Consider the following 25,366-nt stretch of genomic DNA (forward strand, 5'->3'; position numbering starts at 1 on the left):
CTCTGAATTTGACATATTTGACTGTTATTATTATTAATTTTCAACTAAAATTTCCTGAGCTGGGAGTTGACTCTGGAAAGGAAGCCTAAACTTGCTTATGTCAACGGTACAAATTTTCTTGAACACATTAAAGTTGGATTAAAGTTGCAACACATATTTATAATGTTGTAACATTTCTGGAACTTCAGACTTCATTTGTGGATTTGACCCGTTAATCTGATTATCATATTGAGTGGTACAAAACAACATATATTGTGTGTAGATAAGCACTATAAAATGCAATAAATGTCCTCTTAATAAATATTTTGCACAGCCAAGTTCAATGTAGTCTTCCTTGCAGTCTTCTTGTCTGTCTTTGGTAACATGTTGTAACATTTCCACCACGTATCAATCACTGAATGATGTGAAATCATTCGCAGGAATGATCCTTGTTTTCATCTGCATGTATGTGAACAGAGCCTACAAAAAGGGAACCCAATTGTAAAGCACTTTTTCAGAGTGCTCCACATGGTGCCTTTGAGGTCACATTGGTCTCCAAAAAATCAATATACTGCTTAGAAATGCTCCATCTGGGACCAAAAATGTTTTTTGGAGTTGAATAAAGCTGTCCTTTTTATTTATTATCAACTTTGCCTGCATTATAGCAGAAAAACCAAAATCTTGACAGGTTACAAATTTCTTCCATCTAATAATTTAACCAACACATATTCAAGCACCGCATCTTTCAAGTTTCAGGCACCACAACTTTAAACCCTCATTTAAAAAACAAACATCAAGGTGAAATTACATCTGTAACAAGAACATTCACTAGAAATTCATTGAGACATGATGGTTACTTGTAGAGTTTCTAATACAGGAACTATTGTGGCACCTGTTTTGATTTGAATTTGAATGTTTCTTCTTTTTTGTGCAACCATTTCTAAAATAGTAGTAGCTCTTCTCTGAACTCATTTCGTTTTTACATGCTTATTTTCTGGTTTTCTCCTTTTGAACAGGGTAGACTCTCTATATCCACACACATTCATAGCTTAAATAATGGGAAATTTTCCTAGTCCCATTGCAGCATGGCTGTCAGGGATGCTGTGTAAAAACATCAAAGCCACTGCAGCCCCATTTTCTTTTTTACACCTCATCAACTCTGCTCCAAATTCTACTCTTCTCTTGCAGTGTTTTTTAATTCACTGTTTCTAGTCTCCAGCTTTCTTAGTCTCCATGACAAAGATTACTACACTTGGATTTGATTTTACAGCGCTGATAGGGTACAAGTATAATAAGCACAATTGTCATAATTTTTTCAAACTGAAACTGTAACCAAAACTTTGTGTGAACAGGACTCTCACTTTATTTTTAAACAGAAAAACTATTAGACTATCATAAACTGGCACTTTAAGTTCCATAGAAATCTTCTATGTGTAATGTGGCTGCTTTAGTCTTTGACTCATACATGTAACTGATTAATCATCAGTGTACATGGAGGTGTCAGTCAGTCTGTTCATGTGCTATAAAAGGCCACTGACTGTTTGGATTTGTTATGTTTTTTTTCCACAAACTACAGGTCAAGATTAAAACCATTTAATCTGTTTTTTGTTTTTTTTAGAAGGACCCATGGCCTTTCCTCTAGTGTCACAATTCATGGGTATTATGGATGGTCAAGTTTGTGCCCAAACCTTCTCTCTTCTTCTACCTCCAGACCAAAAAATTAACAGAGGGCTAAAAACAATCTCTTAGTCTGTTGGACTGATTACAAAATTTAAAACCAAACTACATGTAAAATAATAATTTCATGGGGATACACATGTTTAGAGTTATTCTCTCAAACAGAGGACATTTGTGCTGGACATGACACCAACATGTTCAGTTGCCAGACTAATGGAAAGGGCATGTCTGACTGTGACTCCAGAAAATATATTTTAATTTATTTATTTATTGTTAATAACATTTTTGTTTGTTTGTTTTTGTTTGTTTGTTTTTTAAAGTTAACTTATTTTATTTGTCCTCCAAATAAAATTATGAACATGTGAATTAACATAACACGGGCTCTGTGGTCCTTCCTGTTCTAACTCTGACATTGAAAGCAGCCGATAATTGTAGAAACTGAAATCACGTACCTTTTTTAAATACATTTGTGTTCATTTTTGGAAAAATGGTGAACACAAATTCATTTCCTTTGGGTCCCTGATGCTTTTTCACTTGAATGGTCCTTCTAAGGCACGACTGTACGAATAACCCAGCACATATAAGTGCCACCATTAGCTTTATATTTCCTGCATTTCTTTGATGTCCCTCTCTTGCGGTCTTTGCAGAAACTAGCCTTCAATCTGACTTCAATCCCTGCTGCATTTCAAGCTTCCCCTTAGACTCCCGATTGATCCTCCTTCTCACAGCAGCCTTGCCCTGTCCTACCCAAACAAGCTCATAATGAGGCCAAACCTCCATTTTCCCACTCAGACACTCACGTGGCTCATGACCAAGATCTCCATCTGTCAGTGTTTTACACATCTCACTCGCACCATCTCACTCTCCTTCTCCTTTCTTTCCCATCTTTTCCCCTGGGGAGACAGGCGTGGGTTTAAAGCCTCTGGAAAGTTGCTTTAAAGTACAGGTACAGGTAGCACAGATAGGATGGACACCGTAACATAGCTGAAAAGGAACCTCTGACCTGCACCTAACCTTATTTTAAGTCCCTCCTCTATGGTATTTTCTGGTGGTCTGCTCTGCCTGGCAAGAGAGCAGCAGATGTTATGGATTTAAGCTGTAATCGTTCTGCTTTATCTGTAGGCGACAGCTGTGCTTATACATTCTAAAACAGCAGCATCCTCTTCACTGTACATCCTCCCTTGCTGCTGGAAGAGTAATGGTTACCAGCTTGAGCTTATTTCACTGCAAAACTCCCAATACACTCTCTCGATGACTTCAAAGTTGTTCATTTGCGTTGACCTCTTTCTGTTTTCTTGATAGGACGCTTTCTTTTTTAACCATTAAAATCATTATTTTTTTCCATTTCCTCTGTGTTCAACATCATCAATCTGACTTTATGCATTGTCTCACTATGTAGTCGTCCTACCCTATTTCAAGCTTCTGCCTCAAACTCTCATCCCCACCCGGAGCTCTGTCTCTGTTTCTTAATTGGTCTGTCCATAATGCGTAATGCCAATCCGTAGACAGTCTTAGTGCATGTCTAGCCTCCAAGTAGATGAAGGAGAATTGATTGGTTTATCCCAGATACTATGGTGACACAGTCAATGAGCGTACTGAGGGGAATGAAATTTATCCAGTCTAGCCAGCTCTCTGTCATCTGCCTTCAAGAGTGTATGTGCTCAAAAGACAGACTGACACATGCACACACTCTGAGATAACTCAGAAACTAAAAATAATGCAGTATTTTTGGGATTTCTGCTTGTTCTATAATAGAAACCAGCACAATGAACTTCTCTTTCTTGAGAATACTTCAGCACATTCAATATTTAGCGCATTACTTTGCAATTAGGCTAGCACTATGGTTGACTTGATTTTGGAGTACAGCAACATAATGAAAAGAAAACCCAAAGGTGCAACTCTTTTAGTGTTTTCTGTGATTATTATATGTGGGTAAGCAAACATTAGGATGAAATGTGTCCTATTATTGTGAACTTTATCCCTTTTGCTTCTCTAGTCACCAAATTACCTCTCACTCACCTTGCATTTTAAGCTTATTGTACAGTAACCCTCACTGTGTATAAGTCATTATTTACAGCAGCACAGGAATGGGTAAAATGCTACTCTAACATTGAGGTGTTTGATGTATTTCATGAATAAAATATAAAGTGCATTACTAATGAGTCCTGTAAATGTCATGTACAGTTTGAACTGTTTAGAGCTTGTTTTCCTCACTGGTTGCTATAGTTCAGGGCTTCATGGTCTGCAACAGTCACCAAGTAGGACAAGCAAAGTCAAGTAAGGTAAATAAATTCAAACACGTCATATGCAACTTTTCTGTTGCTCAAACAGCTCAAAGATTTCCCATTCTGTGTTAATAATTTACAAAAGAAGCCTCTCTGATCTAACATAATTTATCAGAGAGACTTCTTCCTAATGTTGTACATGGAGACTGTTCACTGATAAAGGATGAGCAGTACTATGTGTGTGACTAGACAGAAATGATAAGAAAAAGAATATTATTGTAGCTTTTTTTTCTTCTGTGGAGGAAAAAGCTTGGTGAGGTTCCTTTGCTTTGGAAACACCATCAAACTGATCTATTCAAGTCATCTCTTGGAAATGTATATACTTCTTCTAGCCAAATACTGCAGTTCTGACTACATAGGCTGATCCAACATCTGTGAGTACCAAACACAGTGACCAGTGTCAGTACAGTATGTGATCTCTGGATGAATTATCTAACATGAATTATTGTCAGCAGTAATATCAGAGTATATCATCAATACAAGTACACTGAACTACCATGATACCATTATGATCTAAATTATTACAGTCAGCAAATCGTGCCCTTCTTTAATTTAGTGACTGTGAGACAATCAGTTCCCCTTAGTGTTAATCTACTTTTGTCTTAGCATATAGTTTGTAAGGAAATTTTTCCATAACTGTTGGTAGTAGCATTTAACGTTTGACATATTTTAAGGAACACTTTGTCATGTTTTCTGCCTGAAAACATCCAGACAATAAAAAACATAATATCCTGAGTTATTTCCCTAAGACATCAAGTATGTCAGGTAAAGTTTAATATAAAATATTCTTGTTTATTCAGAGTTTGACTCAGCTTGTATCCTTGTATTTGAAAAGAAAAACAACCAAAAACAACCAAAACATCCAGAAAGAGAACATAAGTTTTCAGTATTTACATGTGGTCACAATTCTCAAGAGAAATGTCTTTGACATTAATGAGTTTGCGGATTTTTGTGTTCATGTGTGCACATACACACATCTACATGGACACAGGGATGTGGCTATCCCTGCTTCATTTAAAATTAACTGATGCTCACAGTTAGATAAGAAGCTTATCGTAGAGTGAGATCATCTCATAATTAAAAGAGAAAATGAAAAATCTCTGTAGAACATGTTTCATTAATGCAGTGAGACTGGTGTGTTTTACTTCAGCATACAAGTATGACACACAAAGATGACTGGGTCACGCTGCAATTATATCTTTGTCGGGCTAAAGACAAAAAACCCTCCACACAACCTTGTGAGTACATTTGAAAGTAGGTTTGATATATTTATCGAGGGCGCTCCATTAATAACAAATCTGAAATCTAGGAGAAGGGACACAACTGGCAGCATAACATTGTCACCCAGAATTAATTGATTAATTGATCGTCTTTTTTCTGCCCCTGTGGAGAAGTGTTTTTATTAGAAATGCAGGTCTGTGTGGACGGCAACAGCAGTGCAGGAATCAACTCGTACAAAGAGAGATTGATAAACAATAAGTCAGGACGATAAAATATGTCTTTTCAGCTTGAGAAGTTAAAGCTGGCACAAAATTCAACCACACATCTTCTCCACACACTCTCTCGGAAGTGATGAGACTGCACTGCTCTTGAATTGAGGCTGCCCATCTTTGGTCAGCCCATAAAATTCCCCTCAGAATTGCAGGTCTGAACCGTAAAATTCTGTGTGATAAAGGGAATATATGACACACCCCCCACCCCACCACCCACCTCTTTCCCTTCAGCCTTCCTCTCTCTGGGAGATTGCAGTGGATGGCCCGGCCCCTTTGATGTGAGTGGAGTGAGGGCTTAACTCTGCTCCAGCCTGTCTGACTGACTCTGAGTCCTTTAAGTATTACCATGCTAACTCTTTAAGAGAAGTCTGTGCTCCAGCAACAGCAGACCACAGGGGGCTTTTGGGTTCAAGCAGAGGGATTGTAGCAGGGAGAAGAAACTGAGATGTAGAGCAGTATCATGGGGGTGTACACAAAGCCATGAATGTGAATGGTTTTAGTATCTATAATACATTTAATCCAATTTATGTACCTTTGCTGAGGTGCCAATTGTTGTTAACAAAACAGCAAATGGGTGTCCAAACAATTGGCTGCAGTAGGAGGGGATTGAAGAAGTGGATTACGCTATTACCCTCTGTTCTGGTGACATCTCAGGATGATTAAGGGAGAATTAAGTCCATCTATCTCTGCCTCAACCATTAAAACAACACAACACGTTATTTACCTCACATCATACCTCTCTCTGCCATGGAAATCTATAAAATCTATTTGGCATGCAGATGTCATACGTACATGAGATATAATTGGTTATTACTCTGACCGATCAAGACAAAATTGTCGCACACATTCGCACGTGACTACATGAAAAGCCTCTTCCGTGAACATGTCTGGGGATATGCTCAGGAGATGACATTTGGAGAAGATGTAGCTGTTGCTGACTGGAGCGTGTAAAGTCCCACAGACCGGCAGAGGAGACAGATGTGAAGAGACGGGGCAGGTAGGAGCAGGCAGAGGGAAATGCAGACCAAAACACATCCTGAGAGGAAGGCAGGAACCTTGGCACCCTGCATTAGTGTCAAGTTTATTACGGTGTAACATTTTTACATTTGTCACTGGATATAACAATCTGTTATTTATCTTGATTAGAAGTTTGCTGCTTCATGATTTTTGTAATTGTTCCAAGTGTTTTCTTCTTAGCATAAACCTGTTTTTTTTTTCATTTGTTCTCCTGTGCTGAACAGTGGTGGATGAAAAATGATTAGTTGTTTTCCCACACACATACACCAAGAAATATGCTGTGTTGTTATTTTGGCTCCCATTATAAGGAAAACAGTAACCCTCCATGTACATAAATCAACCTGGACTTTTAAGCACTACAGCACAACCAAGGAGTTGTCCACATCTATTAAAGTTTGTGAACTAAATCAATGAACGCAAATGTCGCTGTTTCAATTCAATACAATCTGAGTTTTCCAGAACTAATTGTGTTCAGATCAATGACCATTGACTAATTAGCCTTAAGACTTGCTTTATTTGATGCAACAGACTTATCTTTGCAGTAAAATACATTTATGTGAATAGCCAAGTTTTATATTCATGTATCAGTGTTTCATTGATAGCTAGTGTGAAGAAAAACTACAACCTGCCGTAACAAAATAAGACAAATGCATGCATCTCCTTTGCCCTAAATCTTGAGCAGTGCAGCACAAATCTGCCCCAAGGGAAAATGATTTGCTCTGAGAGTTGGTGGCTGATGGTGTTAGTCACTATCTTCAAAGAGAAGGGACAGAGTGAGAAAGGTAGGAGACTATGAAAGACAGTTTGTGATAATCATATTAAAAAGCAGTCTAAACACAGTTTTTTTTCATACCTATGCATGGAAAAAATGATTTCCCTTAAAAGAAAAAGAAATTACACCTTAACACTCATCAAAATGTCTTTTTAAAACCTTTTTGTCACGGTTTATGTTCTGTTCCATGTCTTGTCTCGTAATTTCCTGTTTTATTTTGAAATCACTGACCTTCCCCTCTCGTTTCAGGTATCTTGCCCTTCCTCCCGTGTCAGGCGTCTGATTGTCTTCCCTGATTCTCAAGTGTTTCCACCTGTTCCCCTTGGTCCCTCATGTGTTCAAATAGTCTGCATTTCCCTTGTCTTGTGCCAGTATGTTGTCTCTTCCCATGAGCTACACTACCAGCCTCATAGTAACAGTACCACAAGCCTGCAGTGAGCGTTCCTCCTGCAGTGCTATCTTGTTTGTAATTTAGTCTTGTCCATAGCCGTGGTTTATTTATTATCACGGTAAGTTTCATAGCTTTGTTTGTTCCTACGTTTTTAAGGAGAGATTTTTGTTGTAACCATTCATAGTCGCCTCCGTTAAAGGAGAGCTTTAAGTTATAATTAAAGTTTATACTGCCTCTGTTTTAGGAGTGCGTCTTTTGTTAAATCCGCCTCATTAGGAGAGCGTGTGTTTGTTTAATTGGTCATAGCTTTTCTGTTTTTCCTCCCAGTTTGGGGAGATTTGTCTTGTGACTTTCATAGCTGCGCTCCTCCTGCCATAGTTACCAAGGAGAGCGCTTAGGTTTTCATAGCCCTTTTCTTTGCGCTGCTTGGAGATCGCCCTGCCTTGCTGTGTTCTGTATTTAAAAATAAAGCCTCTTGGAATCCAAAACGACCCTGCGTCTGTGTCCTGAGTCCACGGAACCTGACACTTTTTGGGTCAAGTGTTCTGTTTGCTTTGTCAACATGCCAAGATTTAAAGAGTTCTCATGGCCTTCGGAAAGGTTAAGGATGCCTCTAAGCGTGGTAGTAGACTTCAAGTACTCCAAATTATTTCAAACAAACCTTAAACTAAGGGAAATCTATGCTCAATGTGGATTTTTAACTACCAATTTGTCCAAGGGCAACTGATCGTTTGATGCAAAAAGGAGTAGAAAAGATAGCTCACAGGATGTGTGGGTCACTTCTGTAGCTGTTTAGCTAAAATGTATGCAACTTCTGTTACATAGATGCCCTGTGTGGGAGGAGCACAGGGAGAAAAAAAAGGCTCTACTGCACATAAAACATTAGACAAAATCTGCGGTTCTCTAATAAATACATGAAAAAAAAAAAAGGACATTAACTCAGTACAATATCTGCTTAGTCAGATTAAGGTATGTTTGAACCAGAGGAGGCCATGTGCTCAGTTTAACAGGGGCTACTGGCTTTTTTTTTTTTTTTTTTTTTTTTTTTTTTTTTTAAATAAACTCTTTATTCTCATGTTGTCAGTCTCACCACCATCACTCTTTCTCCAACACCAACCTTTTCACCATACCTTCATCTGGACTAGAGTTGCACGATACCCACGGTACCCCGCGGTGCCAAATCATTACGGTTCCTACTGTACTGGAAGTTCTACACGACTGTAGTGCCGTGAATGACTATACTAACGGTGCCGGGTTCCGCAACACAGCGGCCGCCTCGACTCTCCTCCCGGCTTCTCATCGCTTGCTACTCCCTTGTAAACAAACGCACACGGCAACCACTGCAACAAACTACACAGCTGCTGAATGATTGGCTGTTTGCCTGTTACTGGTGGCCTCCGGAATATGATAGGCTGTTTCCGCACGCTGGGTCCGCCCGTCTGCTAGCTGATTGGCTGTTCGTGTGTTTCTGACGGCAAGAACGAACTCCATGTCGATAGCTCCGCTTCGATAGAAATTTGTTTCAAAACGAGAGTTCTGTCTCGCCCAGACACGCGCACAGCGGTCACAAACACGAGACAACACACACACACACTCACCATGGCAGAAGCACCGGGCCCAAGCGGCGAGTCTGCCGCAGCGTGCTAGTCGCACCACTTAAAACAAACTCCAAAAGCCACATTTGGAACTATTTGGGGTTTAAACAAGGCACAGACGCTAAAGCAATAGAGATGGCCGTCCACTGTGCAGGCGCTGCCACCAAGCTATAGGAGCCAAAGGAGGCAAAACATCCAACCTCATAAAACATCTGCAGTGTAGTACCAGGTTAGTATTTCCTGTTTATTTTCTAATTGCCAAATATTAGGTTATATGCTTCGTGTACAGGCTGAACAATGAAGAGTTAAAAGATATTAAAGCACCTAGAAAATACATAAAGATATAGTTTTCACAGTGAATCAGTTCCTGTTTATTGTATTTTGTCCTGTATGTTTTATTATGTTGGAGAAGAAGCATTATTGTCAAATAGATTTTTTTAAAAACCCTCAAATTTCGTTGTACCACCAACAATAAAGACAATAAAGACTATTCTATTCTATTCTAAAAGACAGTGGATTTGTTGTCCTAAGTAGATTATCTATATTAGTATTGTGTTTATCCTGCACATAACAACATATGTAATTAATAAGTATTTATAACTTGTACAAATACGTTGCAGTTCATAAAAATAATAAGAATTAAATAAAGGCTGCAGTATCACAATAATACCCGCAACCGTGATACTTTGTCAGGTATAGTATTGTGGTTACTTATTTTGGCATCGTGACAACTCTAATATAGATATTTCACATACCTCTTTGTTTTCACCATTCATCCATTCTTCAAATTCATTAGGAGAATGAATGTGTCAAACTTGTCTCCCTCTCTTTTACCAACTCATCACCCCTCCCTCAAACATTTTGCCTCCCTCATTGTTCCTCCCTGATTTCTGCATTTTCCTCCTCTGAAAACTCACTTTCCCCATATGCTTTTTCTCATTTTAACCTTTCACCCCATTGTCCCTCCCTTCTTTTCATTTCTTCCTTCCTCCTTTTCTCCCTACCTCCCTGAGTGATTACGTGATGGTTGGGCTGGGACAGCTGGTGCAGCTGGGCAGGTTGCCCATCTTCATGACAGCTGTGCTGCAGTGTTGATGCCAGTTCCTTATTGGGGCAGCAGCACTTTAGAAATCATAACAACAACACAGGTCATACAGGCTTTTGGGGACTCACAGTAATATTAGTTGGGTATCTGCTGTGTTCTTATTATGTTTCAGACTATTATATCCCTAAATAGCAGGTGTAAGCCAAGGTGTGAAACTGCCATCCTAAAGAAATCACATGTGTTGATCTTCCTCCCGACCCCCCTCATCCTCAGTCCCATTTATCTTTTCTTGCTCTTTCTCACCTCCACACAGTGTTACAACCTTTGCCTCACACAGCCCCTGCATGCACACTTTTGTTAGTTCACTCCTGCATTACCGTGTGGCTGAGCTGGCATTAGTGGCACCAATTGTTCAACTGTGCATCTGGAGAAAAAAAGGGTCCCAAAAAGTAATGCTCTCTGGTGTGCTGTGGTTCAGAGAAAGGCCACACGTACCACCTAAAGGGTTTGACTGACTCCTACGTGGACAGAAACAACTGAGGTTTGTCCCATTCTCGAGGCATTAATGAAAGCTGCAACTCATTTATGAGCTTGGTGCGCTGAGCTAAACTTAGAGTTGTTCCCAAGCTGTTGTATTTCTTGGCAGGAGTTCTTCCATCTCTCTTTGCGCTTGTGCACCATTAGTTTTAGGTCATGTTGACAGCTTAAGAAGATTAACATGGTGCTGGTTAAAGGGGGAGAAGGAGCTCAGAGAGAGCATGTCCCAACTCGTGTCACAGCTGATATACTCTCTGGTCTCTGTGTCATAGTGATCATCCTCAAGCAGAACCCAAAAAAAAAATCAACATTAACTGTGCTGACAGCCATCAGCAAGCTACACTATATATATTTTTTGTTTCTTCTCTCCAGTCATTCATTCACATCTCTGTCACATACCATGCTCTTCTCTTCTTTATCATGCACTTCCAGCTGTCGACAAGGCAGTTGTTAAAGCCACAGTTCACAGTCAAACTAATTGCCTGTAAGTTTTTAATATGATAAATGCATCAATGCAATGGCTTCTTTCTCTGAGAGTGAAACAGGGACAGGTAGTAGGGAAGACCTTTTCACCCAGCCAGTTCAAGACTGTACAAAACTTAATTGAAAAGTCCAACAGACACCTGTGTTTCCCATAGACTGTAAAATGTCTTCAATCTTGTAGGTTTATTGTAAGCTATACTGCGACATGGACATAATAAACTTCATGTACATAGACTGTAAGATGTCACCCTGTTTTAAATCTTAGGCTACCAGACGTACCTGCAATTCAGTTACTGTAGTGTTTGGTGCGTCATTAACGCAGCCAGGAGCTGTAGCACACATACAGTACAAACATGGCTGCTGCTTACATCAGCACATTTATCTTTGGTGGAATCAGAAATAGTTTGTTTAGCACATTTTAACTTTATCAACTCTGTTTGGGTTCATCACTCCTGTCACTCCTCTGATTGTACATCTGTAAGAACACCCTGCGGAAGCTCTGTAAAATCAGTGGAAACGAGCAAAGGTGAGCAAAAGGGGTATATTCAGGGAGTTGTCTCTGTCATGGTCTCTGTGTGAAAAAGGTCTTTCTTCAAGAGAGAGTAGTTAAAGTTTGGTGAAAGTTTTTTTTCAAGTTTTTTTGCTGGGTACTTTTTTTAAAAACAAAGTCAGTAAAGCGCTCCATAGTTGGTCAATCTGAGCTGCATTGGTGGCGTTGTAAGCTTTTTTCAGCTTGTGCAGGGCATGAGGGGTTGTGTATGAGAAGCACTGAATGCTACAGGGACAAGTCCCCCATAAACACCACTTACACGGGACAGTAGCATACCCATAAACCAGCTCTATCAACAGTGGCTTTAGCATCTTGACGCTTTTATTTAAAGCTCACTATATTCATTGCCGTCCCTCTCAACACGTGATGTAGCTGTGGGTAAAGATTCGAATCAATTCTTATCAGAATAACATCTAGTAATGTCTCCATAATAAAACAGCAAATGTACTTCAACTTGTCATAAATGAAGTGCTTAATTTCAAGCCACAATCCACTACCTGAATGATTACTAACATAAAAGCAAAGGTCGCTACAATAAAGAAATATTCACTTTAGGTTATTGTTGTGAGTACCTTGAGCTCATCATGTGTGAGTAATTTCTAATTTGCAGAATGCATAGCTGAAAGTAGCAGTTGGTAAAATAATTTGAATTTAATTCTCTAAACCGTTAGCACCTAACACATTCCTCCCATTTTGACTGTGCTATCAACACATATAACCTGCAGTACCTAACTGAATGCATTTATTGAAAGCTCAAATGACGATTTACTTGAATATTAAAGTTAGTACACTCTTATGACTTTAGCTCTATCAGGTTTGCCTCTGATTACTTTTTCAGTTGTGTTCCTCGGTCAGGCCAATAAAAGGATATTCTTATATTCCTCTTTACAATATCCCCAGCTAAGCATTTGATTGTTATATAAGACTAAGTGTGCCGCACGTACTAATGACTGCGCATGCACGAACACCATGCCACAGTGTTATGAGACTCAGACTGAGGACACAAACAAACTGTGGCAGCAAACAAACAACACTTTCTCACACATTCCCACATCTCCTGTTTTCTCACATCACTCAATCTTTGCTTGCTCTTGTCAGTCCAAAGAGGCGTCAAACAAAGAACTTCTAATTCCATCCATTTCATGCGTCAATGTGTTTGCGTGGTGCACTTGTGCAAAGGCTTTGTGATGTAATTTCTGGCTTTAATCAGGGCTTTAGATTGACAGTCCGTAAAAATGTGACCGGGATGAACACAATCTTGTTGAGTTCTGACAATTGTGTGCTTATGTTGAGAGTTATAGAGTCCGTTGTAAGACCTTGTTGACTCCAGAAAAAGATTAATATATGCAAGGGCTGGAGAGACAAATTTTTAAAACCCATGCAAAATAGCAAATCATTTGCCATTTTACCTATGCCTATATGACCTAAACAAGTCCGGCAACGTTTCTGTAAATCAACTAAATAACTGTTTACATACAGTTTCTTGCTGTGATTGTAACTTTAAATTTGCAATAAAACTCAAGTGCAAAGTGCAAAGATGTGAAATCTTGTATAAAGAAAAAAAAAGAAAGAAAATCAAACAGCTTTAGTAGGTTTTCACTTAGCCAGGGTGTTGGAAAAGATCTGTTTTGACTGTCTTGATGGTGTTTGTGCACATGTATTAAGGGTGTACCACTTAAATAGCATGCTAACTGTAAGTGTAGGCACCAGTCAGTGGCAGATGGGCTTGTTAATGCAGTGATGTAGTTATGTAAGACCTGCTGCTGCTGCCGTTCCTGTTTGTCACTGCTGCAGCACAGAGAAAGGCAGAAAATGTGAATAAAGGGAACTTCTGAGCAAGCCAGCATGTGTCTGTTAGAGCTAATCGCATGTGCAGAATCAAACACACGTGTGTGCGTCTGTGCATGCGTGTGTGTTGGAACTCAGTGGGACAAATGGGGATTGATGTGGTAAATCAGGAAGAATTGACTTATTGTCCAGTTCTTGATGAACTCTTCTCACTCTTTAACCCGTCTGCCTTAATCAGAAGAGATAAGACAGGAAAAGAGCAGAGAGCCTCAAAGGCCGAGGGAACAAATAAAGAAGACAGGTTTCAAGGCAGTTTCTGTACATGTATATTAATAAATTAATGTTTTTGGGATACTTGAACACTCTGTTTGACATTTGTAGTACAGTATAGACATAACAACATACATAATAAATTAATTTAAAGCTACTCAAGAACAAACTCTTCTTCATTATGAATGGATCAAGTAGTATGAGTTTTAAATTCCAAAAAGAAATAGAATCAGTACAATTAAAATTGTACTTATTTCTTTTTTGATTTTCTGTTGTTTTGAATGCAAACCATATATAACATTTGTATATGATTCCGTTTTCAGTCATCCCTTGCCAGACTGTCAGCCTCCTTTCCTTTTTTGTTCCCTAGAAGTGTATGACTAAGTTTTTTTTAATACCTTTGTTCTGTTCCTGGATTTTGCCTTTGCAAAGCCCTTCTCTGTCGTTATTGCTGTGCTGACTGGTGACCCGGTTTTGACCCCTGCATTATTAATAAACCTACCTGTTCTTGTGTGTATCCTGTTCTCACTAACTATAGATGTATTTGTGACAGAGTAAAAAATTATTTTTAAAATTTTAAAATTTAAAATCTGATTTTATTCATGAGGACTTTAAATAGACACATTTCACAATGTCTCCACTGAACTTATTTTCAAAAAAGGTATGAACTAAATCAGTTTTCCCAAAAATTCAAAAACATTATACATACATACATAGATAGCGCACCAAATATTACTAAATATTTTTCCTGCTATATTTTTTTTCACGTCATAGCGTCATAGCATCAACAGCTTCTGCTTACTTGTATATCAAACATGACCCAAAATGTATGAATACACAACTAATACAGCGGTTTTCTTGTGAGGAACTCTCCAGACTTTTGTAATACAATGTCATGCTGAAACTCTCTAGGATATGATTGACATGATTGTATGACTGATTTAAGAGAAATTTCGTAAATTCTGATAATGTGCGGCTTACAAAATGCAAATTCTTGGGAGTGTTTGCAATAATGAATCAGCCACCTCAAAGTTGAAACTTTTACAAGAGGCGTTTCTTCTATTTTGTTCAACCTTTGTGAAAACACCTCAGCTCAAATCCTGTGTCGCAACCTGCATATGATGGTGAGGCTGCTGCAGCAGGAGCCAGTTTATGCAGGCATATTAAACAGTTTATCTTATTAACTTGCTTTTTTCAGATCTACAAGTTCTGTTTCCATGGCAATATCCAGCATACATCATTTATTTATGTTTACAAGGTTCTCTTAAACTGATGAAGAATGTATATTTCAAACTTGGAAATAAAACTTGAGAGCTGTTGGCCACATCATAAACATGCACAAAAACATGTTACAGATATAATGTAAGTGGTGCAAGATAACTGGCATGTGGAATAGAATAAGACGACTGAAAAGAAAAAAAAAGAAGAGCGAGGCAGTGGAAGGATGGACTGAGCTGTCTGATCTGCAGCATGCCCATACTGCTGAGAGCTGGGACCCTATACGCCTTATCAGGAACCAAAACGGCTATCAATTATTCAACAGGTACAGAGTGAACCAGCTCCAGAGGAAAGACATGGGATGAGGGGAGATGAGGGGTAGAGGAGATACTGTATATCCTGCATGAAAGTGTGGCACGAAGGATGTTGAATTTTCTTTTTTGTAACTGCATTCAGAAGCCCAATATGTAAGAAAAGCTATCAATTTGTAACTAATCAGCAACAATGAACAAGAATAGAGTTTTAGTTTGTTGAAAACTTGTTCACAGCTTTGGTTTTGGACATTTAATTCATCTCTCTCGCTCTCTCTCTTTCTTTATTTACACAATACAGTTTTTAGAATCTGTCAGTAAAGACCATATTTTTGGCACTAAAAGTTTTTTGGTTTGTCTGTGTAGTACATTACAGCCTGAGCATGGCAGTTTTAACTGCAAGGTTAAAACTGATAAGGTAAGATAAAAGGTTTTGGAGAGCTAAAGATTCTGAACAATTTTTCTGGAGCAGAATCCTGAAACCACCAGCTATTGCCTTGCGGTGTGTTTTCTTGTTTTTTCCTTTTTTAAATGCATCCATTTACAGACAATTACCAGCAACAACATGATTGAGTACTCTAGCAGTTAAAACCAAAGCCAAATGGATGAGCTGCTGTTTATTAAGATATAACTCAAGCATGTTACTTCCCATATCATAAACAACTGCCATTTTTACAGATGATTCAGTAGGCGAGAGATGCTGGTAGGTGTATTTTTAAATTTCAAACAGAGCCAAACTGCCTCCAGCCTTATTGCTTTGCTAAGCCAGTCTTTCTCTGAACTTGATGCACAGACATGAAATTTAAATCCATCTTTTCGTGTCACTCTCAGAGAGGAATGTTTAAAAATGTAGTAAAATGTCTGTGGCTCATTCGCTTCAATCAGCAGATGAGGATGCTGCTGCAAGCGTCTGCTTCATCTGGCTGTCTCTCCCTCAGGTGACAAGAAAATACCAAAGTTCCCGAGACGGAGAAAGAGAGATTGAAGCACGCACCCACATAATCAGTTCCCATCAACTCAACCATCTTCACCTGCCACTGGCTCTCGCCTTTAACAGAGTGCATTCATTTATCCTCCAGATGAAATCTGTTTCAAATAATCTCTCATTTCCAACCTGTGACTATTTTCTGTCTGTCTATGACATTATCCTTACCTTTCCTCTTTTTCTGCATGTCAACACCAGCATCTACTCGGTCTGCAGTACATCTTCCTTCTAATTTTCCAGCTCTGACATTTACACTAATGATTCCTAAGGCTCACACACACGGACACATACCAAAAAATCCTACAACCCCGTGAGCACAATGTGCTGGCTACAGTTTGGGATCAAATGCATTTGTATTCCTTTCATCAAAAACCTTTCTCACACTCACATATTCAGACACACCCTCTCTTTCTCTCACATCGACAGACAAACACACGCATAGTGGTTGCACTAAATGCACAATCTGCCCCAGCTGTTGCTAAGTGAACCTACAAACAGAGGTCTATGCAGGACTCCTGATAGGCAGTGATGTCTCATTTGATTGGGCACTTTATTCACACGGGACCTTCCTACTAGCTATGCAGCCAGTTCTCAAGGTATACACAAATTAGTGTAACCCATTTAGTAGCAAAGCAGCAACCGTTTCACTGCTGTGGCTATTTGTAAGTTTTCATTTTCTTTCTTTTCTTGCTAAGAGGATGAGGATCTGCTTAAAAAGTCACTGTCATCTTTTGTCGTAGAATCACAATAGAAATGACAATTCTAACCAGAGGTATAACTCACTTTATCACATGAGCATTTGGCTGCCTGGAAACAGAGCGTGTCACTACAACTGAAGTCCAACGGCCCAAATCACTAATCTTTTCATCCAAGTGGCAAAAAAATGAAAATAAAATTGAAATATAGCCAACGAATCTCAAAAGAACCCAACAAGATAATCTCATGTCATTGCATATAAGTAGCACACCACAACGGGTGCATTTATGTTCAGCTTTTCATGTGTATTTTCAAGGCATTAAAATGACGAGCCTAATGCTAAGTGTAAAACCAAGGGGCAGGAAGTGATCCCTTTACAGTATATAGCATGAAATGCCACAAAACAAGAAAAGGATACATGTGTATCACAAGTGATAATACACTACATGACTTGGCATGTTATCACCATGTGATTTCATGAAACCTTGCTGATCCCATATTAGCATGACCTACTTTACAGCAGTTGAGCATTTTTGACTCTGTGGCTAATTTCAACAGCTAATGCCCCAGTTAATGTTGGGAGATTGTTCACCTAATTCATCTATTTAAATTGTTATAATTCTTAAAGATATGCAAAGCAGTTGTTACACACGTGACATGTGAGTACTCTGGCTGCTACCAACTGTACATACATAGTGTCATCAGGTTCTCAGTCTCATCCATTTTATGCATGTCACATGTGGATCCAAAAACTCAAGATGCTGATGGGTGCACGACCAACATAAGATTTAAAGTTAGCAGTGCACAAACCAGCGGGTGACAACACAGTCATCACGTCTACATAAAGACTCTGGTTTTCACTCAGATTTTTATTTAGAATGGTGATTCATACCTCATTTCATCCTATAAGATTTGGCTGAGAATTGGCCCAAGTTGCTTTCAGAGAGCATCATCAAAAAAGATGACAGTAGGGGACACTAACATGATTCTAGATGGTAACTTGCTACATAAAGGTTGCAATTTCTAAAATTAAACTGCAAGAAGATGGTAATTACCTAATTTTGCAGTATTTATGACCACATGAAAGATCCCATTAAAATTATTCAGTTATCAACATACAAAGAGAAAAAGGACATTTTTGTCAATGAAATGGATGGGCTGTCAATGAAATTAGTAGGATGTTGCCATAATAGAAGACATTGGGCTCATTTCCTCTGATAAACTATCAGAAACTCATTTCAATTTGAAGTGTGCACAGTTCTAGTAATAAGAATTGCCAACATCACCTCTTTAATCTTCCAAATTCATAGTGTGTACAGAGAGCAGTGCCCTAAATGTGTCAAAAATCAATCAGGCTTTTGCTCAGTTCAGGTTGAGTGTGACAGTTTGGACACCAACATGATCTCTGAATAACAGATTATATACTAAATTAAGAAGAACCATGACAACAGATCATCAGATGGCCCACCTCTAATGCTTATAAAGGCCTGCTAAAGCTTTATTTGGTAAGAAAGTTCAAATAAAACACCACAGGCCCACCGTAAAATGGCATTTTGTGTTCAGTACAGTGTAATCTGAGTCTTTTTTTTTCTTTCATCTCAACGTTTTTGCTTATTTGCTCAGTTTTTGGTTTTTTTTTCACTGTGTTAGTGAGTGTTCATCAGTTTAAGAGCTAGGAGCTACTTTAGCACATCAGTCCCTGTGATTATTTTAACATATTTACACATGGTGTATTGATTATAATTCTACTCATGTTGCCATAAAATTGTTGCACAACTAAAAGATAAAACAGGATCGAGCAGGCAGAGCATACCGAGCTGAGGATACAGTAGACAGAAGAAAGGAGTCTGTGTAACCTTGAGATGAGGCAGTGAGAACAGTTGCAAAGGTCATTGATATGCCCAGTCGTCACGTGGACGCTCGCTGCGTGTGCTGGTGTGTGTGTAGATGCACTTCTCTTCTCCACTCTGACTTGCATTACAGATGTAATTGATCATCATTTGAATTCCACTCCAATCATCGAATCCCAAGACAATTTGGCTCTCTAATATAATACATCCACAGACTCAACATGAAGTACCATATTTCCTATAATATGTCCTGATTTGTTAGATCTGTCCACTGCCTCAGGTTGTCAGTAATAAAAGAGCCAATTTGGATAAGTCTCAGAACTCAATTACTCTGCCATTTGGTGCTTCACGACTCATATAAAAATGTTGTCATGGATCCATATGTTATTATCATCCACCAAGGTGATCCTAGATGCAAGCAAACACACACAGAGCAATGCAAAAGGTCAACCACAGCTTGTTTGGCTGTAGACTTGACAATGGCTTGGAGGCAAAATGCATGTTTGCCAATGCAGCTGTCAGCAAAGAGGGAGGGAGCAAGGATGTCACACTGCCGTCAGATGCACAACCTCACATCTGACAGCTTGATCTTAAAACATGAATGAAGTTAAATTCTTGGCAACCTATGGTAAAAAAATTTCAATCAGGAAAAACCTTCTCATTCCTTTTATGCTCATATTGAATCAGAACTCTGTGATACTGTTAAAAAGTTTCACAATCGTGAGACTTTATTCATATTTGGGTCATAAGAGAGCCAGGCTGGGGATTCAACCTGAATGAACAATGACTTGCAATTTCACCATCACATACTGATATTGATCATTGGATTTCAGAACAGAGCTGAAGTTCCTTACAGATGATCATGGCTGAAGGTGATAACAGTAATTTCACTCTCTCAGGTATTGCATATTTTAGAGGATTACAAAGTGCCCACCAAAGTACCCTGTCACTCGCTTGGCAGGGCAAGGGAGCGACAGGATGAAATTATTCAAAAGTGATGATAAGAGGAGAAGAAAAAGAGTGTCACGCACACTTTAATGCTCAAGCAGTTCCAGAACCATGCTGTATTTCTCATACTGTAGATTGGGACTTATCCAAATCCACACGTGTCGTTTTGAAGTTACTGTCTTAATGTGTTATACAGATGAGAAGATAAAGGGAGAGACACAAGAAAAATATGTTGCATAAGGTGAATGGGATAAGGGGATCAACTTTTGTACTCCTCTGAGCCATTGCAGTCATTCAAATCTTACATACAGACATGATCAACAAAGATGAGGATTCACTGTGACATCAACTTCCCCAGGATATCATTATCTCGGATGTCAGCATGCATGAATGTCTATAAGTCAGTTTAGTCATCGTAGAAAAAAAAAGAAGCTTGTCAGAACTTGACGATCATATTTTTAAGCTTCCCTCTTTACCAAATTAAAGTCACTCAGTAACTACACACAAGGAGCAAATGAGTTTAATATTCAGGTCAAACCATAACATAAGATTGGTAGAAATTATTGAAACAACTATGTGCCAAAGCTTAAGCGCTCAGTATTTTAACATGACACGGACTCGTGGCTTTTAATCTTCAGTATTTGTTATGTTCAAGGGAATATTTTCCTATATCTGTTAAGAAAATGCAGTTTGCAAGAGTTGCATTGAGTCTGTTCTCTGAGCGAAATTCAGAACTTCCATCCATTCATTTTCTATACCTGCTTAATCTGTTGGTTGGGTTGCTGGAGCCTATCCCATCTCATCAAATGAGAGGCAGGCACAACCACACATGCTCACACTCACTCCTAGTCACCAATGTTATTTTGGATGGCAGGAGGAACCAGTGAAAACCCACATGTACACGGACATGCAAACAGAATGTGACCATGGAGCCAGACAAAAAGGCCCCAGGTGAGGTTTGAACCTGGAACCCTCTTGCTTTGAGGCAACGGTGCTAACCACCACACCATGCAACCCGCTCCATAGATTTTTTTCACTTTTTTAATCACTTTGGTGATTAAAAAAAAGTAGAATAATGATTTAAATTAACCATTAATATGATACGATATGCAAAAAAATAGAGTTGAAATTAATGGTAAGTTATAAATCAGTCGATAAAAGTTGATTCTATTGATATTTACTTAATTTTTTCAGCAAATCTTCCAGATCTAGAATAAAAAATTTCAATGTTTCTTGGTTATTTCTTGGTCATTCACAATAAATACATGGAACTTTGAACACTTGGAGGGACACAACAGCAAGCTGAACATTCAGCTTTTGTGAATTATAATATATTTACAATTTTCTTATTATATAAGAAATATACAATCATAAAGTCAAACTGATCATAACCAATCAATGATGGAATCGTGCAGTGGCTGTAAGCCTACGTACAACTGAAAACAAAACTGAACGAACTTCTACTTGCTGTGTATGGCATTAAAAAGCTTTCTTTTGGACCTTTTATATGTTAGCACTTTCTTATTTAACTCACTTGTGTTTTTGATCTTTGTGTGCATTGCTGAGATAAACTGGACAAATAGAGACAGCTGAAATGTTGGGAGATGGAGGCAAAGTCAAGTGAGGGAAGCAAATCCAGCTTCAAACAAGCAGGGAGACAAAGCTTCGGCAGCTACCCAAACCAGCCAAGCTAGTCGCCAATCAGCCTGCCAGGCCCCTCTTCTCTCAGAGTGATGCTGGCAGCAGAAGCTGGCCAAGCAGAGAGATAGAGGAAGACTGAGACAGACAAGAAGAGACAGATAGAGGGAGTTTTCATTAACAAAAACACTTCTCCTCACTCTTTGGCTCTTGTTTTATCCCACCGCAGAGGGATAGTGCGGGTAAAGGTGACAGATATAGATAACTGTGTCTCAGGTTGACTGCACAATTACTATGAATTTTATTATTGTGACTGACAGCAAACATATTTGTGGGAGGAGATACAACGCAATGCATCAGCTTTACCACTGTTGCGTGTGCGTGTGGGTGGGTGGGTGCTATCCATCTGAAATTACAGGAAGATTAAAATTGAAGCTTGTCTCCCTGAAGCCAGCAAGCTCCCTCTGTTTCACTGTCATACACGCACACACAATGACAACGCTAATCAGCCCTCTGTCAAGCCCATTAGGTCCCACTCTTAATGAGATCGCCCAGCTTGTGCCCTGACTCGGGCCAAGCAAGTGGGCTAATATATTGTGATGTGCACACGTTTGTGTGTGTTGTTATCCTCCTCTGCGTTGAGATGACAAAAAGAAGACTTCTAAAGTCTCTGTTGAAGAATGTTTTCTTCTCAGGGTCCAGCAGTGCTCTACATCAATAAAACAATTCTCACACAACCTGCCTTGCACCAGAGCCACCATGTATGTTTTTAAGGGGGCGATTGACAGATGAGTCACCACTCCACAAATAATTCTCCTTAAAATGTGTCTGTGCGTGTCTGTGCGTGTTCGCATTACATTTTCAAGGCAGACTGGTGTTTTGTTTAAGAGGAAGCATCAATTTGTGGATGTCAGTAGTGATGTTAATTGGAGTTTTTCAAACACTGCTGCCACGTGTGCGTGCGCTGGCAGAAAATAGATGGTGTGAGGGACAGAAGCTTATCCTGTCAACCTATACAAAGGCAAGGTCACTGTGGAAAAACATATAACCCTTTTCTCGTCCCAAAACAGCAGCATGACAACTTTAGAGTAAACAGCAGGCGTCGTGCGCGCGCTACAGCTCGCCGGGCCACACTTGCACTGTTTTTTAATCTCCCAGGGCCTGCGGACCCACTGGGAGAGCCACCACCTTCCGACACTCAGGGCAGACAGAAGCCAAAACACTTTGCGCACATAGCAACAAAAGCTATAGGTGTGCGCGCACAGCAGCTGTCAATACTATTAAAAGTTTTGCAACAAAAAGCCACATTTTGAACTTTCTGTCCACCCGTTACAACATTGTCATGCGCTCTCTTTCTGTTTCTACACTCACGCGCAGCAACTGCACCAGCCACCCTCGTACAGGCAAGTCGCCACAAACTGCAGTGCGGCACTATTTTAAGGATAATTTTTACATGAAGTGAATAAATATTTAATCTCCTTTCCAGTCTGGGCTGCCAGAGCGGATAAAGGGACAGCTGAGTTGTTGAGACACTACCGAGATACATCTGCGACTCCGTCGAGCCGAAATTAAATTAGGCTAATGATGATAGAAAAATACCTTTAAAAAAATTATCTTCTAACTCACGAGCACACACACAAACACTAAAAAAGAACCCGCTCATCATCAGCGAACAAAAACAACTGAATACCTCTTGTTCTTACCTCGCCAAAACATTTTGGTAGCGGCTGTTCGGACCGTCTCAGACTCTGTGCCGAAGTAACATCCTCGTGAGGGTCCAGTACCGTGATGCTGTTCACTAGATTGTTTTGATTCCCTTTGACCGCTCGCAGGCAGACTGTAATCTTGCCCCCTTCGAGGCTGTTTCGGAGGCGACTGGAGGAAAAGATGAGCCAGAGACGGTGGTGGAGGAGGAGGAGATGTGGCTGGGTTAACGTTGAGCAAAATGAAGGATGGAAACCGAAAAATCCGCCAACACAAGGGAAGTTCCGCAGTTTTTACGAAAGAGGTGGAAAAACACCTGGTCCCGTCCCAACACTATCGGATGGGTTGTAGTTATATCTCAACTCACAGCCATCTCGTGTTTATGAATTAGTAACATACATTCTGACTTGATGTAAAGCCTGGGTTTAAAAGATGCGGTCCAGAGCGGATGAAAGTTGGTTTATGTCTTCATCGTCGTCCTCCTATGGGCTCTTTAGCTGTCTTTAGCAAGTCGGGTAGAGTCGTAAATGTACTACGTCCTTATCGCCTGTGTGAGTCAGTACCTTCTTCTGTCTCCTTCACTGGAGAGCTCCGTGACTTCAGTCCCCCTCCCTCGGTGAGATGTGACTGATGAATGCCAGAGCAACTCTCTTTTTCTCGCCGTCTCTAAATCCAAATGTGCTATGCCTTAATGGCATGCAAAGGAAGAAGCCCACCGAATGTGTTAATTCAAAATAAACTATTATTCGAACAGCTCTCATATTGAAACCCCTCCTCTATCAGGTCTTGCTCTCTCATTCTTTCCACCATTCTTATCTCCCCCTACTCAGCTGAATTTTAATAGGCCATAAACATTATTACAAAAAGCTTCAATTACTATTAATTTACTCTTCTTCCAGTTCCTCCTCTCCGCCCTCTTGCCTTCACTCATCTTACTCCCAGCCTCTGTCTCTCTGTCCCTCAGATTCTAATTTTAAATGGTCTTAACAGAATAGCCATAACAAAATCAACATACATTGCACTTTTGGGTAAAATCCACAGGCTTTTAGACACTCATAGAAGAACCTTATTGTGGTTTCTTTTTTTATTATCAAGCTTCATGTCACATGAATTAGAATGCATATTAATTTCAGCCATTTTCAGTTGAGGGTATTGCCTGAAGTGATTAACACTTAATAATAAGGTGAGCAGAACTGTTCAATATCTGATAAATCAGTCCCAGGAATGGAAGGGGATAAAGACCAAATCCAATTTCACTTGTGAACACCAAACACCATCTACAGAATCAAGGAGGGAAATTGCCCTCAGTTGCCCTGTCACACAGATCACGGGAGACTATTAATTCCCTACTGAATTATTTTTTCTGTTCTTGCATTGGCTTAAAACAACATTATCCACATGTGAGCATTGGCTAAATAGAGTCAGCACAAAATTTAAACCAACTTATTCAGATATTTATGCTCTCACACACTTGTCCCAGGAGTAATGCCTGGAAAATTCCATCTGGTGCGGAGGATAAATTCAGTCACCAGATATAGAATCTACCAGTTCATTGCACATAAGATTACATCTCACACCAGTGTTTCCCCAAATTCAAACTGGTCAATTTCAAGGTCAGCTGTTTGGAGGGGACAAGGCAAAACAGGTCATCATAACCAACCTGGGGCAACAAAGTCATTACAGAGGTAGAGGATCTACAAGAATCCAGTTTAGCACTGAATGGGACCATGATTTATTTCTCAATATGATAATGATACAATACATTTTCTCAGGCAACCTGAGCAGAGTCAGTAAGGTCCTTGGTGAAGGAGGGGACCAATAACCTCCCTAATGGAGCATAACAAGTCCCCAGCAGAGATGGGAGAACCTGTCAGCGGAATAACCAACTCAGCAAACCTCCATTCATGGCAATGCCGCTGGATAGACGCAACTCAGAATAAAAGGCATGACAGCCCACCTTGTGTTTAAGAGATTGAGACCAGATGTTGAAAAGAAAAAAAGATTCTTTGATTTCTTCAAAGAGAAACTGAAGTACTGAGATAGAACACCTGATACTTTGTCTGGCAAAGAAAGCACTGTGCATCATTTGACATACCTATGGTAATGCAAAATGGTGGACACATCATGAGATGGG

At 39.5% G+C, this 25,366-nt stretch overlaps 1 protein-coding gene across 1 annotated transcript in view; it reads right to left on the bottom strand.

The window, feature by feature from the left end:
- rtn4rl1a (reticulon 4 receptor-like 1a) overlaps positions 1-23,899 on the bottom strand; it is an 89,391-nt gene extending 65,492 nt beyond the window's left edge. Inside the window, exon 1 of the mRNA XM_072374758.1 lies at positions 23,232-23,899. Coding sequence (XP_072230859.1) covers positions 23,232-23,244 — 13 coding nt within the window. The 5' untranslated portion in view covers positions 23,245-23,899. The remainder of the gene's footprint in view (positions 1-23,231) is intronic.
- Between the last annotated feature and the right edge of the window lie 1,467 nt (positions 23,900-25,366).

This window comes from Leuresthes tenuis, unplaced genomic scaffold (assembly GCF_036924035.1).
Source record: "Leuresthes tenuis unplaced genomic scaffold, fLeuTen1.0.hap1 SCAF_21, whole genome shotgun sequence".
NCBI classification, from domain to species: domain Eukaryota; kingdom Metazoa; phylum Chordata; class Actinopteri; order Atheriniformes; family Atherinopsidae; genus Leuresthes; species Leuresthes tenuis.